The following is a 14923-nucleotide window of genomic DNA, read 5'->3' as shown; positions in this document are numbered from 1 at the left end:
TCCCCGGGAAGCGGGGCTCTTCAGCCCCTCGTCTGTTACTACACAGCCTGAAACACACCTCGAGGGGAAAACCCTGCGGGGAGCGTTTCTCGGGACGGAGGGGGCGTGACCAGGCTCCGCCGAGGAGGCCGAGAAGCGCGGGCGGGCGGCAGCGTCTGGCGGGGCGAGGGGGAGATCACCGCCTCTCCTCACAGGCCGCCGCCCTTCCCGGCCCCCGCCTGCCGCGCGCGCCCCTCGCGCCCGGAATCCTGGCACCGGCCGGCGCGTTACGGGAAGCTCCGCCCCCCGCCCCCTTCGGCGACGTCACGCCTCCTGCGCGCCAATGGCGGCGCGAGTAGAGGAGGGAAGAGCACCCGGGGGGGGCGGTGAAGGAGCGTGACCGGGCGTGGGGCCGCGCGTGCGGGACGGCGGCGCGATGGCGCGGCGCGGCGGAGCCGTTATTTAGGGGCTGTCGGCGGGGCGTGGGGCGCCGTGAGGGGGCGGCGGCGCCAGGGCCAGCGCCAGGTAAGGGCTGGGCGGCTCGCGGCCCTAGGCGGTTTTCTCCTTCTCGTCGCTCCCCCTCAGCTTCCTTGCCGCGTCGGTGCGCCTCTCTCCCCGAGGGGCGTCCGCCGCCGGGGGCCGCATTGGCCTGTTCTTCCGCTCCGGGCCGCAGCCAGGCCGTGCGTCGCGGGCGGAGACACCGGGGCGGGCAGGTGGGCGCTCGGCCAGGACTGACTGGGAGACGGGGGGGGAGGACGGCAGGCCTTGCGCCACTCGCTTTCCGAGCCGATCTCTCGCCTTCCCCCGCAGGGCGTCCGGCTGCAGTCTTCCCTGGCCGCGCCCGGCGTCTGTCAGCAGCCCTCCCCAAGCGGAGCCCGGCCTGGCGGGCTGTGAGAGGGCGCCGGTACCGCCGCCCGCTCCCCGCAGCGGTATCTCGCCTCCCCTCGGCGGGCGGTGACGCTTAAAACGCAATATGGCCTCTCCCGCTGCCGGCCGCCCGGGGCCTCCTCGGTAGCGGGGCCTGAGGGGCTGTCGAGTGTCTTTTCTGGCCGGTGTGCGTGGTGCCAGTGCTGGGGGTGCCCCATCTGCAGCCCGTGCCCTGGCTTGAGGCGGTTTTACTGACCTGCTGGCGTGGCGCGGAGGGGAAGACTCAAGATTATCCAGGTTTTTCGGTAGTGCGGTGGTTCTTAATGCCGACAGTCGTAATTAATGAAGGTGCTGCGACCCTCACTGGACTCATGTCTTTCGGGCTTTTTCAATTCTCTGGTAAGCTTGGCCATATTATCGGCAGGCGTTTTCTTGATAAAAAGGATTGCGTTTTGTTGCCTTTACCACAAGGAGTCTGTTCTTGTTTCCTGTAGACCAGAAGGTAGAAAACTGCTGGCCTTGAAATAAAGGCACACTTCTTGTTTTACACCTGGTCCCACTACCGGAGGGATTCCCTGAGGAATTAGGGAGGAGGGGGTACAGTGAGCAGCCGGGTCGTCTGCTAACTTGCGATATGCTCCTGAGCTCCAGTCATCCTTGCAGTAGATCTCTGACGCTCTTCTTAAAGAAAAACGGTGACATTATTTTCGTCTTGCAGATGATGAAACTAAGGCACAAAGGAAAGCGTTCTGCCAAGTGTGCTGGCAGTGCAGAGGAGAATAAATCTCAGCCTCGGTTTTCACCCTTGTTTTAAGCTGACTAGGTGATTGCCAGCTGGTGGCTGCTTGTTACTTCTGAGGCATTTCTGAAGGAGAAACCTGGTAATGGAATTATATGGGGTTATAGTTTTGTCATTAGTGATCTGTCTTGTCACTGGAAGGGAAGGAAAAAAAAGAGGTTGGACAGTTTTGGGAGTTGTGGCCCTTTTTATTTTTCCTTCTTTTCCCTCATAGAACATAAAATTTATACTTCTCTTCCTAAATACTGTTACTTTCAGAGGAGTAATGATATGTACAAGTTATCTGTTGAAAGCATGTAACTTGTGAACTTAACAAACTTTTAATATGTATGTTGCTGTATCACAACAGGAAAGTATGAGAAGATGGTAGAAATTGGGGATTACTTCCTAGAAGCCAAGTATTGAAAATAAATATTTGGAACTTGTTTATATGTGTAGAAATGTGATCTCCTCAAGTAAAGCCTATATATACTTTTTTTTGTTGGGGAGGACACACACAGATAAATGCACATCTATAAGTCTGTACACAAAATGGAGATACACTGTTTCCCATGCTGCTTGTTTAGAGGATTAGCACTAGCACAATGAAAACAAATAAACCTTTTGTCCTGTTTTTTTAGAGTGATTCTTATAATAGCAAGAACTGTCTAAATTTGACAACCAGCAATGCTGCTTCTCTGTCTTGAAGGTTTGACTTCAAGATGAAACCAGGGAATGCTACAACATTATTTTGTATGAATTCATTTGCTTTGTAAACTAAAGTTACTTGATAGCTGCAAGAAAAATCTGAAGTATTTCAGAGAAAGTGATCTGCAGTTTAAGAAAGTACCAGAAAGAAGAATTGTTGCAAGAAAATATTTGGTGCCTCTAATGAGGCATTTACAATCATTTTAATCTGTGCCCCTTTGTTTAGTGCTTTTATTATGAGTGCTATACTAAAACCCCGGAGGTAGGGAGAGGCTTCCTTCTAGAGGCAAAGGAATGAGTAATGTAGAGAAACTACTTACCTATTTGGTAAAAGGGATAGAGATATCATTTGTGTATAGGTATTTTAAATATGAAAATTAATTTCAGAATATTCTGTGCATATAATGTTATGTAAGATTTTCAAGTGATTCTCTTAGAGGTGTTTGGGTTTTTTTTGAGTCTCATAAATATTTCCAAGAAGGAAGTAAACTTGGAGGAAGGAAGGAAGATTGCAGATTAAATGCTCCTAATTAGACAGCAGTTACAGCTTGAGTAATCAAAATTCCTTGAGGATAGTTACAGCTTTTTGATGGGCTTTCAGTACTACTTGGCTTGTTTAAAGCCTCAGTCAGCAGCTGCTGTGTGCAGTATCACTTTTATGTACTGGTTCTTTGCTCTGCCTGAGCTATGTGGATTCTTGGTGAGAGATTGCCACTTGAAGTTGTAAGCTTAGCTCTTAGTTTTTTTGAGGAATTTCTGGAAATCCGTTTGCCAGCAACCTTTGGGCTTTCGTGATTGATGTGATGATGAGCCTTAGTAGACCTAACACCTTCCTGTGGTGGTCGTGGTGTTATCTATACTTCCTGACTTGCAAGCTGGCTTTGGTCGTAAGAACATATAAGTACATATACTCAATGCTGTTGCTGCTTTGTGCATATAAAGCTTGATTTCAGGGTCATTATTAGCTTTTTATAGGACACTGCCTGAAGCATCAGTTTAAGGTTCAGGCATAAAGGCTTAGTGCTTTCTTTTCAAAATGGTAGCAGGATGTGGAGAATAATAGAAGTCCCATATGATTTGGAGATTAAATGGAGTGATCTCACAGCATAGGAGTTTCATATGTCGGTCTCTACTGAACTAATTGCAGCATTTTAACATTTTTTTTCACTTTAAGATAACGTGTTCTATGAGTTAAGCACTCTCACCAGCAGAGTTCTAAATTGACTATGTTTTTACTGTTTAGTATTTTGATGGACTTTGATCCTTTGCCACATTGGCAGTCTTAACTATGAAAGTAACCTGATAAATGTCTAACATCAGTTTCTTTATCTTTTCTCTCTCCCTTTCCTCTTCACTTAGTGGTCCACAACAACTACATAGTATAGATAAAATGTTGATTTGGCTTTTTTTAAAAAAAAAAGCTTCTGAACTGACTAGCTGCTTCAATATTAGTTCAGCATCAGGTTGAAATTTCACCTTAAATTTGTAATACACTACACCAGTCTGTAAAACAGAAGACTTTGGGCTGTGCTGCATAATTACTGAAACTCAATAGTTTCTGTTGTCCAGACTTGCAATTTAGTCTGACTAATGGTGGACAATTGGTGTTTAGCAGTGATGGCACTATGTTTTAAAGTTCTGGTATAGCTTGTGTAGGGTTTCTGCACTGTGTGCACCTGAGCATCTTTATATGCTCAGATTAGAAAACACTAGTTTTTACAGAAGTATCTTCCTCACTCTAATCTGAAGTATGGATCCTTGTTTTGTTACTTAATAAGCACCGCCATATTTTCTTTTTTCTTTTTTTTATGGCTTTCATCTAGGCAAGATGGATGGAAGTGCTTAGTGTAACTCTGGGTCTTGCCCCTAGAACTAAATTTCAATTAAGAATCAGTCTTGTAAAAGCCAGAAAGACTAATGTTTTAAAAAGTAGCACGCTTTAGAAGGGATTCTAACAGCCCCTTTGAGTTTGGAGGTATGTAGCTTCAATCTTCTTCAAACTGCATTCATCAGCAGCGGGAAAAAGTAAGATACATCAGAACAGCCTAAAAGCAGATATAAGCTGAACTGTAGCATGATTTTGACAGTATAGTCACAATTGCTTGTTTCCCATACTGTAGGTGGATGGGCTTTCCACTTAACTTTCCATTGCAGGTGATGGAGCATGAGTCTCAGTTCGCTTGCCTTTCAGGACCTGAGTGCAGTGGAATAAGTACTGTAAATTGTGGAGGATTTCTTTGCTCCCTCAAAACAGATACTAAACTTCCCAAAGTGCGAAGTAGTAGAGATTTGGATTTCAACTTCCCATGTGTAAATGTGTCTGCTTAGGACAACTAAAATGTTGTATTCCAAGTCTGGAAGACAGTTGGAAATAGAAATAACATTTATTTAAAATGAGGTCATCTTACTTTGATTTCTTATGAAAAACATTATACTTTAGAGCAAAGTACGTGGTAATTCTATATTAATGTTCTGAGTTGGTTATTGCTTCTTAAGTGTTGGCTTTTATGTTCCTTCATGCGCTTCACAGTATTTTCTTCTATTTAACCTGAGCCATACTTAATATGACTTAATACAACTTTGACACCAGCAGCTCTTTAATAGTTCTGTGGAAATGTTGTTTAACGTGAAAAAAATCATTGCCAAAAAGAAAACAAATAACTCTGTAATGATGTAATACTTAGCTTAGCTGACACTGCCATTATTCTAATGTGGCACCAATTATGATACCAAATATTGAGCTTTCTTTTACAAACTCTCCTTTTTGCCTTTTTACATCTGCTTCACTCTTTCCTTTTTAGTGTGGAAGCTGCTGCTGTTCTGCAGCTTTTGGCAATTAGCAGGGAGTGGAGCTGCTGCTTCTTTCCACCTACCTTGTAGTTGCTGTCAGGGCTCTCATGAGTTTCAGATATTCTGTAACTCAAATTGTTCAACTTAAATAGCTCTAAACGAATCTTGCTTAAAATTACAGATCTTAAGGTCTATCCTTAATAGAGCACAACAAACTTTAGGTAGCAAGCAATATTTCTGATCAATGTTAGAGTAAGTCAAGACATTAAAATAGATTCCTATGTGCTGGTTTTATTCGGTGTCTGAAGACCTACACCAAAGAAGAATACTCTTCTGAGTTTGGTTGTATTCACTATGTAATTTATTAATTTGTGAAACCAATTGAGATTTTAAAATGCAGAAAGGCATGGTTGGGTAGAAACCTTAATTTTAAGAAATTAGAAGACTTTACATCCATAATAAGCAAAAGTCAGTTGGTTTAATTCTCTTACTGTATGCTTGTAATAAATATCTAAAGATGTATTGCGCTTAAAACTATAAAATGGTTTTTATATCCAGCCCAGTGAGAGCACTTGAGTTTAACATAGGAAAAATGAATAGCTTTTTGGTTCTCAACTCCATACAACTGCAGTCTGATGATAAATAAGTCTTGTTATTTAGTTTAAAAAAAACCAAACTCCAGTGACAAACATAAATGCTCATTAACACAATTGTCAAGTCTTCTAATCAGCAATATTTCTAGTATAAAATTTCTGTATAGGAAGTGGGCTTTGAGTAATGAACTCACAAATACAGATGCAAATAACAATACTACTGAGTGATTCTGATGGCTGTTATTTTACTTCCAACTGAAACACACCAATGTTGATGAACCCTACAAAGACTCTGCTGTCAAGGTTTGAGATTGGCTTTCGCTCAGTTTTTGGTTTGTAATTCTTGTGAATAGAGATTTTCTTTACTGATTCCCTTGATTGGAAAAAAAAAAAGGCTTAGATGTGCGGGTACCTAAGGAATGAGGTTATAGCTTGGTATCAATAAATCGATGCTTAACTGTCTTTTCTAGTTTTATTGATCTACATGAAATACCTTACATCTTTCTGTCACTGTTATAAAGTAAACTACATGCAATCAAAGCAAAGGATTATTTCCTGTCATAAATTGCAGTTTCTTCTCCTTCTGATAGTAGTAGATTTTCCTTTCTAGGGAATACTGTGTAATTCCTTGAAACTTCTTAGTGAGTTGCGTTTTATAGGGGTAAAGCTCAGAATACCATTTTCTGCAGTTTTTTCAAGTAATAAAAAAATAAAAATAAAATAAAACTTCAGAAGCAGGGTTGCTAGAAGCGATCTCATGTCAAATCTTGGTAAACCTAGAAAGTCTATGTTTAATTTCTAGCTTTAAGAAGAGTATGAAGTCTGGTTCTAGAAATCAGGTTGTCGACTAAATGCCCTATTTGACTAAGCCAATCTACCTATTCCTGTAAAGATGCATAAATGTAACTAAAAATAATATGGCTCATATGCTTAGTAGAGAATGGTCACTTGCTTTTAGTAATTTAGGGCTGCTTTATAACTGCAAGTTGTGAAATCCAGAAAGCCTTTGTGGCTTCAAAACAACTGGAGTAGAAGCTACTCTCCGAATGCTTCAGTTTTTCTAAACTGTTTTGTAGAATTGTCAAAATGGAGAACAAGTGAGTTTTGCTGCAATACAGAAATAAAGAACATATGATGTTAAAAAATGTTTCCAACTTTTGAGGAATTACAACCTCCCTTGTAAGGTTTTGAAGAATTAGTTAACGCTTTTTCTATAGTAATCAACAGGTCTTGATATGGAAGCATTGCGCTTTGTAGTTCTTAAATGTATTTTATGTCACTCTTGTGAATGAGACACGTGGTTTTGTGGTGAGTTGTTCTGAACCCTGTGCAAAGCATTTATATCACTGCCTTTGAAAGCTAGGTAAGTATGGTAACTGTAATCAAATTCATGGGGTTCTGTTTTAAAATGTGAGCCAGTGTTATGCTCTCTATTCTAGCTGAACCTCCCACAGAAGTACCAGTGACATTTGTTTCCATCTATGCCTTGAAGACCTTAATGTGATGCATTTCTTAAATTTGTAACTGAAGAAGCTTTAAACTGCATCGGTTATCTTAAGTAGATATTGGATTTTGTTATATCAATGAGTAAAATGGCAACAATATGCCCATTCTTCCTCTACAGTGAGAGGATAGTAACTCTTTTGGGAAAGTAAATGTGTATACCTGAGAAATTGTCATAGATCAAACACAAATCTGAATTTGACATTGATCTAAAGTGAAGACTAATAGTTTAAATTAAAAAAAAAATCTTTCTCTGTTACAGCAATTCTGTGCATCATGACTTCTGCGTGGAACTGGGTGGCCCATGGCTTATATCTGCTCTTGAATATTTGTTCTCTTGAAGGTAAGACTTCTGTGTCTCAAACACAAGAGACTTGTAGAAATTCTTTAATCGGATGCTCGAAGCACATGCTTGCTTTTTCTCTAGATGCTTGTGGGGTGGGGCAGAAAGCAAAGTTTATCACCTGTATGGTAAGGTGCCTTTAGGCAGAGCAGAGTTGAGAATCAAATGTTTAGTATGTTTAGAAGGTGGAAGGTAATACACTTGAGGTTATGCTTGCCGTTAAAAAGGTATTTTTTGTTGAGAAAGTTAACAGAAAGTCGGGGTAAGTATGCACCTTTGTTGTGGTGGGCTAGTTTTAGAATTGCATGCAAAACAGTTAAATACTTGAGATGTCCCTTTCAAAAGCTTTAGTGTGTATACTATGAGCATATTTGGGAATTATAATGAACTCTGCATGTTTGATAGTACTCCTTTTACAAAGGAACTTCAACACAACAATAAAATTGTGACAATTGCAAAAGAGGCACATAAAAACTGTCAAGTTTTAGAGATTTAATATTGCGTTGAATCAACAGCCACACTAAACATCCTGAGGGTGATCATTTGCTACACAACAGCAGTGGCCCACAGCTCTAACCTTACCAGCTTTTCTTGCTTGCTAAAATGCTTTTGCAAAATCTGGGGAATCCTACACTAGTTTTGTCCCTTAAAACTGCTTGGGTTTCAGTGTTTTTATCACTGTCAAGTAACTAATTCATCTCCTGCTTAGACACGTGGCACTTTTTAACATTACACTAGTGTTGTATTAGCAATATTGATTATGGAATGCTCTGCAGTTTTTAATGAAGATGCAATTCCTTTTCTTTTTAGTTTCAGGTGGACTTGTACAGTCTTGTGGTCACATCATCCCAGAGTCTCCTGTATTGGCCCTTGGTTCTAATTTCACAGCATTATGCATTTTGAATGAGAGCTGTCTTGACTTTGGCAATATCTATGCTAATCAAATCATCTGGAAAATTAAAAATAGAGTGGTACCTAAAGAACAGTACCGTGAAATAAACAGAACAGTTTCCAGTGTCACATTTAATGACACTTCTTCGCTAGCTACTCCTCTGACATGCAACATTTTAGCAGATGGACAGCTTGAGCAGAACATTTATGGAATTACAGTTACAATAGGCTGTAAGTACCATTTTTATTGCCTTTTATTTTGGCCTAAGAAAATTGCTTCTAAGAAACAGGGAAAAGAATGCAAACAATAGAAAGTGTCCACATTTTGAGCCACTTATTTCCATTTCCGCAGTTCCTGGATAACTGTATAAAAACATTGTCAAATCACATGATGTCAAAGCTGGTAAATATGCACAGAATAAAGTTTTTTTGAAAAACAGAAAATACTCTGGAGTATTTCAGTGTTGAAATAGGACGACAACAGAACACAGAAGACAACAGAAAAATGTTGAAGCAGGAGGATTTAAATTACAGAAAGATGTGAATTTAACTGAAATATATCCTAGGAAATAAACTAACTTTTCCTTAACTCTTGCTTCTGTTTCAGTGTTCAAAGAAATACAATAAGGTCATATGTCCTGCTTTTGTAATAACACTACGAAATGAATGTTTTCTTCATTAATTGACTGAGAAATATTTAGTCTATCTGTATCACTAAAGCTAACCTTAAGGTTAGCTAACTGCCTTAAGGATGGAACATACTATTTGGTTTACTCTACCTCTATACATAAGAAAATACTTCTAACTAATTATAAACTTTCCTTGTTCAAGCATGATAGCACTTGCATAGTTCTGAGCAAGTGCTCTTTGAGGCAAGACTGAGGTCTTGAGAAAGTAACATGAATAACTTAATATACTACTGCTTAATTAGTTGGTGGACCGTTCATAAAGTGTTCAAGTGTCCTTAATAGTGGACTATGAATGGCTGAGGAATTATGTAGTCTCCTACTGTAGGCAAAAGATATTGCAGTTGTTGCATGGTCTGTACTAAAGGCTGGCTTGAGTTCACGATTTAAACTAATGTGGTTCTAGCATGAGTTACAAAGTGCTTTCACAGAAAAAACAATGTTTCCTATTTCAACTTCTGAGGACTCACTTTCCTGCCAGAAGAGACAGGCAAAATACATGGCAGGAAATTTGAGCATATGGATAGGATATGGGAAGCTTAGGACAGATACAGTACCATAAGGTGATAAACAGAATGACAGGTAACATTCTACAGTTGCAATTCACATATGAATCGTGATACATTTGTATTTAAAGCAACTGTACTTTTATACTGTCAGTTAAGAAAAATTCTGTAAACAATGAGACCTGTAAACAACAGGTTTGAGAAGAATACAACTATTCAGGAACAAAACTATACGGTTCATCCAGTAGTTCTGCTGAAAGTAGTATTCTGCGTGAAAGGAAATAAGATTCTGAGAGTGCATTATACTCTTGTAAGTAGTGATATTCTAAAAGCTAGAAACAAACTATGCTATGATTTGAACTTAAGAGGAGGAAAAAAATAGTTCAGCTGCAGTCTGAAAAAGTTTCTTACACACTACTAAAGTGCATGGATGAAGATCCCTTATGTTTCTTGTAGGTGTTCTCAGCTAAAGCATCCTTCTTGCATACCTCATGCTGGGGAGAACAGACCTATCACAATTGCCTTAGAGTTCAGGTTATTGGCAAGTAAGCATATGTCAGTCCAGCTGTAGTGCTCATCAGCATTTCTTCTGTGTGAATTAAAACAGATTGACATGAGAGATGGTTGATATCAGGTTTTCTGCCTCAAAGAATGAGAAGCCTGCTGTTCTGCACTGTCAGGTGCTTGTTCTTTATACAGCCTACTGTTTCTCAGAGCAGCTGCTTAATCTTCTTGACTTCCATTGCTGGATGCAATCTAGAACTTTTTGCCCCCTCCTTCAGAAATAAATTTGACTCTAAATACTTCTGATGTTCACTGAAATTGCTCTAATGAGACACTTAACATGATTCTTAGTGGACTGAAATGTGTATATAGCTTAATTTTTGCCATTTTTTTCTGTACAGTGCCCCCAGAAAAGCCCAAGAACTTAAGTTGCATTGTGCATCAGGTGTCAAAACTCACATATCCTATGACTTGTACCTGGAACCCTGGAAGGCATACATTCCTGGACACTCACTTTAGGTTGAAATACAGATGGTAAGTATACTTCTACAGAATATCTAATAAATAAGTTTGAGGAATATTTGTAGGGAAAACCAAACCTCCTTGAAATTCCTTGATGCTTTGGAATAGTTCTTAACTTAAATCCAGTTTTCTGAAGCATTGCTCTCTATTTTGGGGGAAGGGAAGAGAAGAGTTAAAGAAGTTCACATTTAAAGTAGTTTTAAGCTGGACTTGGAATTTTGTTGCTGCACTTGTTTTGGAGTCACAGCTCTCTGACACTTTTCTATTCTTCAAATACACGATTAGTGTGGCTTGAGTACAACACACCTAATCATTATCGCTCTCTTTAACTACCTGAGAGGGGGTTGTGGCGACGTGGGTGTTAGTCTCTTCTCGCAAGTAACTAGTGATAGGATGAGAGGAAATGGCCTCAAGTTGCACCAGCACAGGTTTAAATTAGATATTAGGAAAAATTTCTTTACTGAGAGAGGGGTCAAACATTGGAACAGGCTGCCCAGGGAGGTGGTAGAGTCACCATCACTGGAAGTGTTCAAAAAACATGTGGACATGGCACTTCGGGACATAGTTTAGCGAACATGGAGGTGTTGGGTTAATGGTTGGATCTTGAAGGTCTTTTCGAACCTTAATGATTCTGTGATTAGGTGTCTGGACCCAAATTACATATTTTACATTACTCTGTGGGGACTGTTCTGTCCAATTCTAAACAAGTAGAAGACATTGCTGCTCATTGCAGGAGGGTCAGGCTAGATGACCTTTAAAGGTCCCTTCCAAGCCAAACCATTCTCTGTTTCTAAGTAGAAAAAAACACAAGCTACAGTGACTAGATTTGGTAGAGTTATTATCTACTCTGTACTTCCAAGGAACTCAGAATGCTGTTTGTCCATGATTAATCCTAACCTGAAAGCGTCAGCAAAAGTATTTCTCCTGTGAAAGCAAATTAACTTAAGTATTTTTCAGACTCTTCAAATGGTGTCTTGTAGTTTAAAATGGAGTGAACAGAATTGTTGGTCTCCTCTGGAAGCAGGAATGACTGCCTACAGCTTTCCAGCCACCCCATTCCACTAAAATGTTTTGGTAACAAGTGTAGTGGAAAGTATGGATAGATAGAAAACATTAATGCTTTGTGAATCTACTGATGCCCCTACTGCTGTTAGTGTAGCAGAAGATGGTGAGCAGAAGTGATGATGTGTTGCAGCTCTAACACTGTACTCTTGAAGGGTATGCAGGTAATACTGACTACATCTTTTAATGCATGAATATGCTTCTAGTTACTAGCAATATTGCTTTTGATTAAATGTATCATATTTTGATCTTTATTTTTTTTAAGTTGGGTTCTTATACAGCTTTATAATTACAATACTGTGGCTTGGGCTTTTGAAGGTACATGACTGGAAGTCAAGAGATTTTATTGTAGTTTCTATTCTAATGCAATCGTGCCCTTGTGGCTGAACAAGTAATTCTAATCTCTTGACCTTTTTCTTCCTACCCCTCTTCTTGCAAAGATAATGGCAGAGGGGAAACACATGAGCTAAACTGATCACTCTGGTCTACTTAAAAAGATTCTCTAAAGGAAACCAGACTTACTGCTTTATACCTTGTTTTTCCTTGTCTTTTATTTAGGCCACAAGAGAACTTTCCTGACTGTATACCAAAAGATGTAAACAATTCTTGTACCATTACTGATGTTCAGTTCTTTGTTAACCTGGAAGTCTGGGTAGAAGCAGCAAATGCTCTTGGGAAGGCTGAATCTGATCCTCTTGTTCTTGATCCCATTGAGATTGGTAACTATATGCCTCTTAATAAAGCTTTAGTAGTACATAACTGCTGCCTCTGTGTATACTGCTGATATTGGTATGTTAATGTTTCTTTGCCATAAAAATTAACACTGACAAAATACTGTTGACTAGAACTTGAACTGTGCTGGACAAAGGTAGGGAAGGTAAGAGATTTGATGACAAATTAGCGAGATCTTGTTGAGTAGTCTGCTTTGGAAACTCATGTGAAGTAGCAGCCATTTGAGCTTGTGAAAGGCTTTAATGGTAGTGTTACAGCAGCATAGTGTACCAACTGCTAGAGGCATGATAAAATACAGCTGTAGAGTTGACTCTGACTCCTCCTCTTCTAGTTAAACCTCTGTCTCCACACAACTTATCAGTCAACTCGGGAATACTACCTACTGTTCTGAAGCTTTCCTGGGAGAATCGGATTTCAGCAGCTGTGATGAAGCTGAAATTCAATATTCGCTATAGAATCACTGGTGACACAAACTGGATGCAGGTAAAACCACTAATGTCCCTTGTCACTCTTCTGCTGTAACCCAGCCCTCTGTCAAACTGCACAACTTCCCAGTTACCTCACTGCCACAGTTCAGAGGGTTTGCTTTATCCTTAGGCCGTACGTAGTCTGCAAAGGTAGTCTATCTGGTCTGTTCATGGAGGCTGTGATCTAGGGTTTTTTGGCACAATCGAAAGTACAGTGACCTTGTAATTTCTTTGTGGACTTCTCTGCTGTCCTCCCCATCATGTTGCAGTACGTTTATTCTGAATTTTTAATTTGTGCATGCAACATTTAGAGCATTCATTAACTTTAATCTTCCTGTGCACATGCAAAACTAATGATCCAGATGTTATTTATAGCTTGGGCAAACACTGTACAGTGCTGGACTCTTTTTTTTGAACTTTCTGTACCTGCACTTGGGTCACAACAACCCCATGCAACACTACAGGCTTGGGAAAGAGTGGCTGGAAAGCTGCCTGGTGGGGAAGGACCTGGGGGTGGTGGCTGACAGCTGGCTGAACATGAGCCAGCAGTGTGCCCAGGTGGCCAAGAAGGCCAATAGTATCCTGGCTTGCATCAGAAATAGTGTGGCCAGCTGGAGTAGGGAAGGGGTTGTGCCCCTGTACTCGGCACCGAGAGACTGCACCTTGAATCCTGTGTTCAGTTTTGGGCCCCTCACTACAAGAAGGACGTTGAGTTGCTGGAGCGTGTCCAAAGAGCAGCAATAAAGCTGGTGAAGAGTCTAGAGAACAAGTCTTATGAGGAGCAGCTGAGGGACCTGGGGTTGTTTAGCCTGGAGAAAAGGAGGCTGAAAGGAGACCTTATCGCTCACTACAACTACCTGAAAGGAGGTTATGGTGAGGTGGGTGTTGGTCTCTTCTCCTAAGTAACAAGTGATAGGACAAGAGGAAATGGCCTCAAGTTGCTCCAGGGGAGGTTTGAAACTGGGTATTAGGAAGAATTTCTTCACTGAAAGTGTTGTCAAGCATTGGGACAGGCTGCCTGGGGAATTGGTGGAGTCACCATCCCAGAGGTATTTAAAAGATGTGTGTATGTGGCACTTGATGACACGGTTTAGTGGTGGGCTTGGCAGTGTTAGATTAATGGTTGGACTCAATGATCTTACAGGTCTCTTCCAACCTAAATGATTCCACGATTCTATACAGTATGGTTGTCCTGCATTCATGGCTTAAGCCTGATACAGTCAAGGAACTGGAAAAGAGTAAGGAATATACCTTACCTGTAGTGCCCTATAGTATGTTCCTGTCATCAAGAGTTGTGGGGTTTTTTTCTTCTATATCAATCAGTGGATGTATTTTCAATAGCTTCTCAGTTTTGCCTTTCTTTAAGCCTTCTCTCAGAGCAGCAGTAGTCCGGAAACACTGTTTTCATCAAGATCTTCCCATCCTCTGTTTCAGTACAAAGGCCCAAAACTATTCTGAATTTTATGACTTGTTGGAATGGAAGACTGCTTCTGACTTACCAAAACGTGGTGTTTGAAGCAGGTGGCATAATACAGCTGCTATGACTAATGCAGTGTATTCCTTCAGAAAAACTTTTTGAGCTTTAGATGCAGAAGTTAATTATTAAGGTCACCTGTATTGATATTTTAAAGAGCACTGTCCCTCACAGCTTATTCTGCAGCTCCAGGTTCATACATTATTCTGTTAAGTCCTCTTAACTTGTCTTGCCCTCTTAACATGTGCTCCAAACCATTGAAATTGTAACTTTAAAAAAAAACTGAGCTTGCTTAGCTGTGGTAAAATTTGACTACTTTAACAATGCTTTGCACTCAGAATTAACCTCTCTGAGTGTCCTGCATGTGTATTTGATCTGAAGTCATTCCTCTTGTGGGGTTACTCACTATAAAAAAAACCCTTAATTGCAAGCAGAATAATAACGTGATGGAGTCAGTGTGTGTGTATACCTACATATATCTATTATCTACATCACACATCTGTTTCTGTACATACACA

General features: G+C 40.6%; 1 protein-coding gene across 1 annotated transcript in view; it reads left to right on the top strand.

Annotated features, from left to right (window-relative positions):
* Positions 1–470: 470 nt before the first annotated feature.
* The window catches only part of IL6ST (interleukin 6 cytokine family signal transducer), a gene marked incomplete at its 3' end in the record, with an annotated part of 37097 nt that continues 22644 nt past the window's right edge, over positions 471–14923 (top strand). Inside the window, exons 1-6 of the mRNA XM_082013690.1 lie at positions 471–504; positions 7481–7561; positions 8372–8683; positions 10550–10682; positions 12291–12451; positions 12796–12947. Of these exons, the coding sequence (XP_081869816.1) occupies positions 7495–7561; positions 8372–8683; positions 10550–10682; positions 12291–12451; positions 12796–12947 (825 nt within the window). The 5' untranslated portion in view covers positions 471–504; positions 7481–7494. The remainder of the gene's footprint in view (positions 505–7480; positions 7562–8371; positions 8684–10549; positions 10683–12290; positions 12452–12795; positions 12948–14923) is intronic.

This window comes from Phaethon aethereus, assembly GCF_964289735.1.
Source record: "Phaethon aethereus genome assembly, chromosome: Z".
NCBI classification, from domain to species: Eukaryota; Metazoa; Chordata; class Aves; order Phaethontiformes; family Phaethontidae; genus Phaethon; species Phaethon aethereus.
Note: the sequence above shows the minus strand (reverse complement) of the source record. Positions and strands in the feature narration are given on the sequence as shown.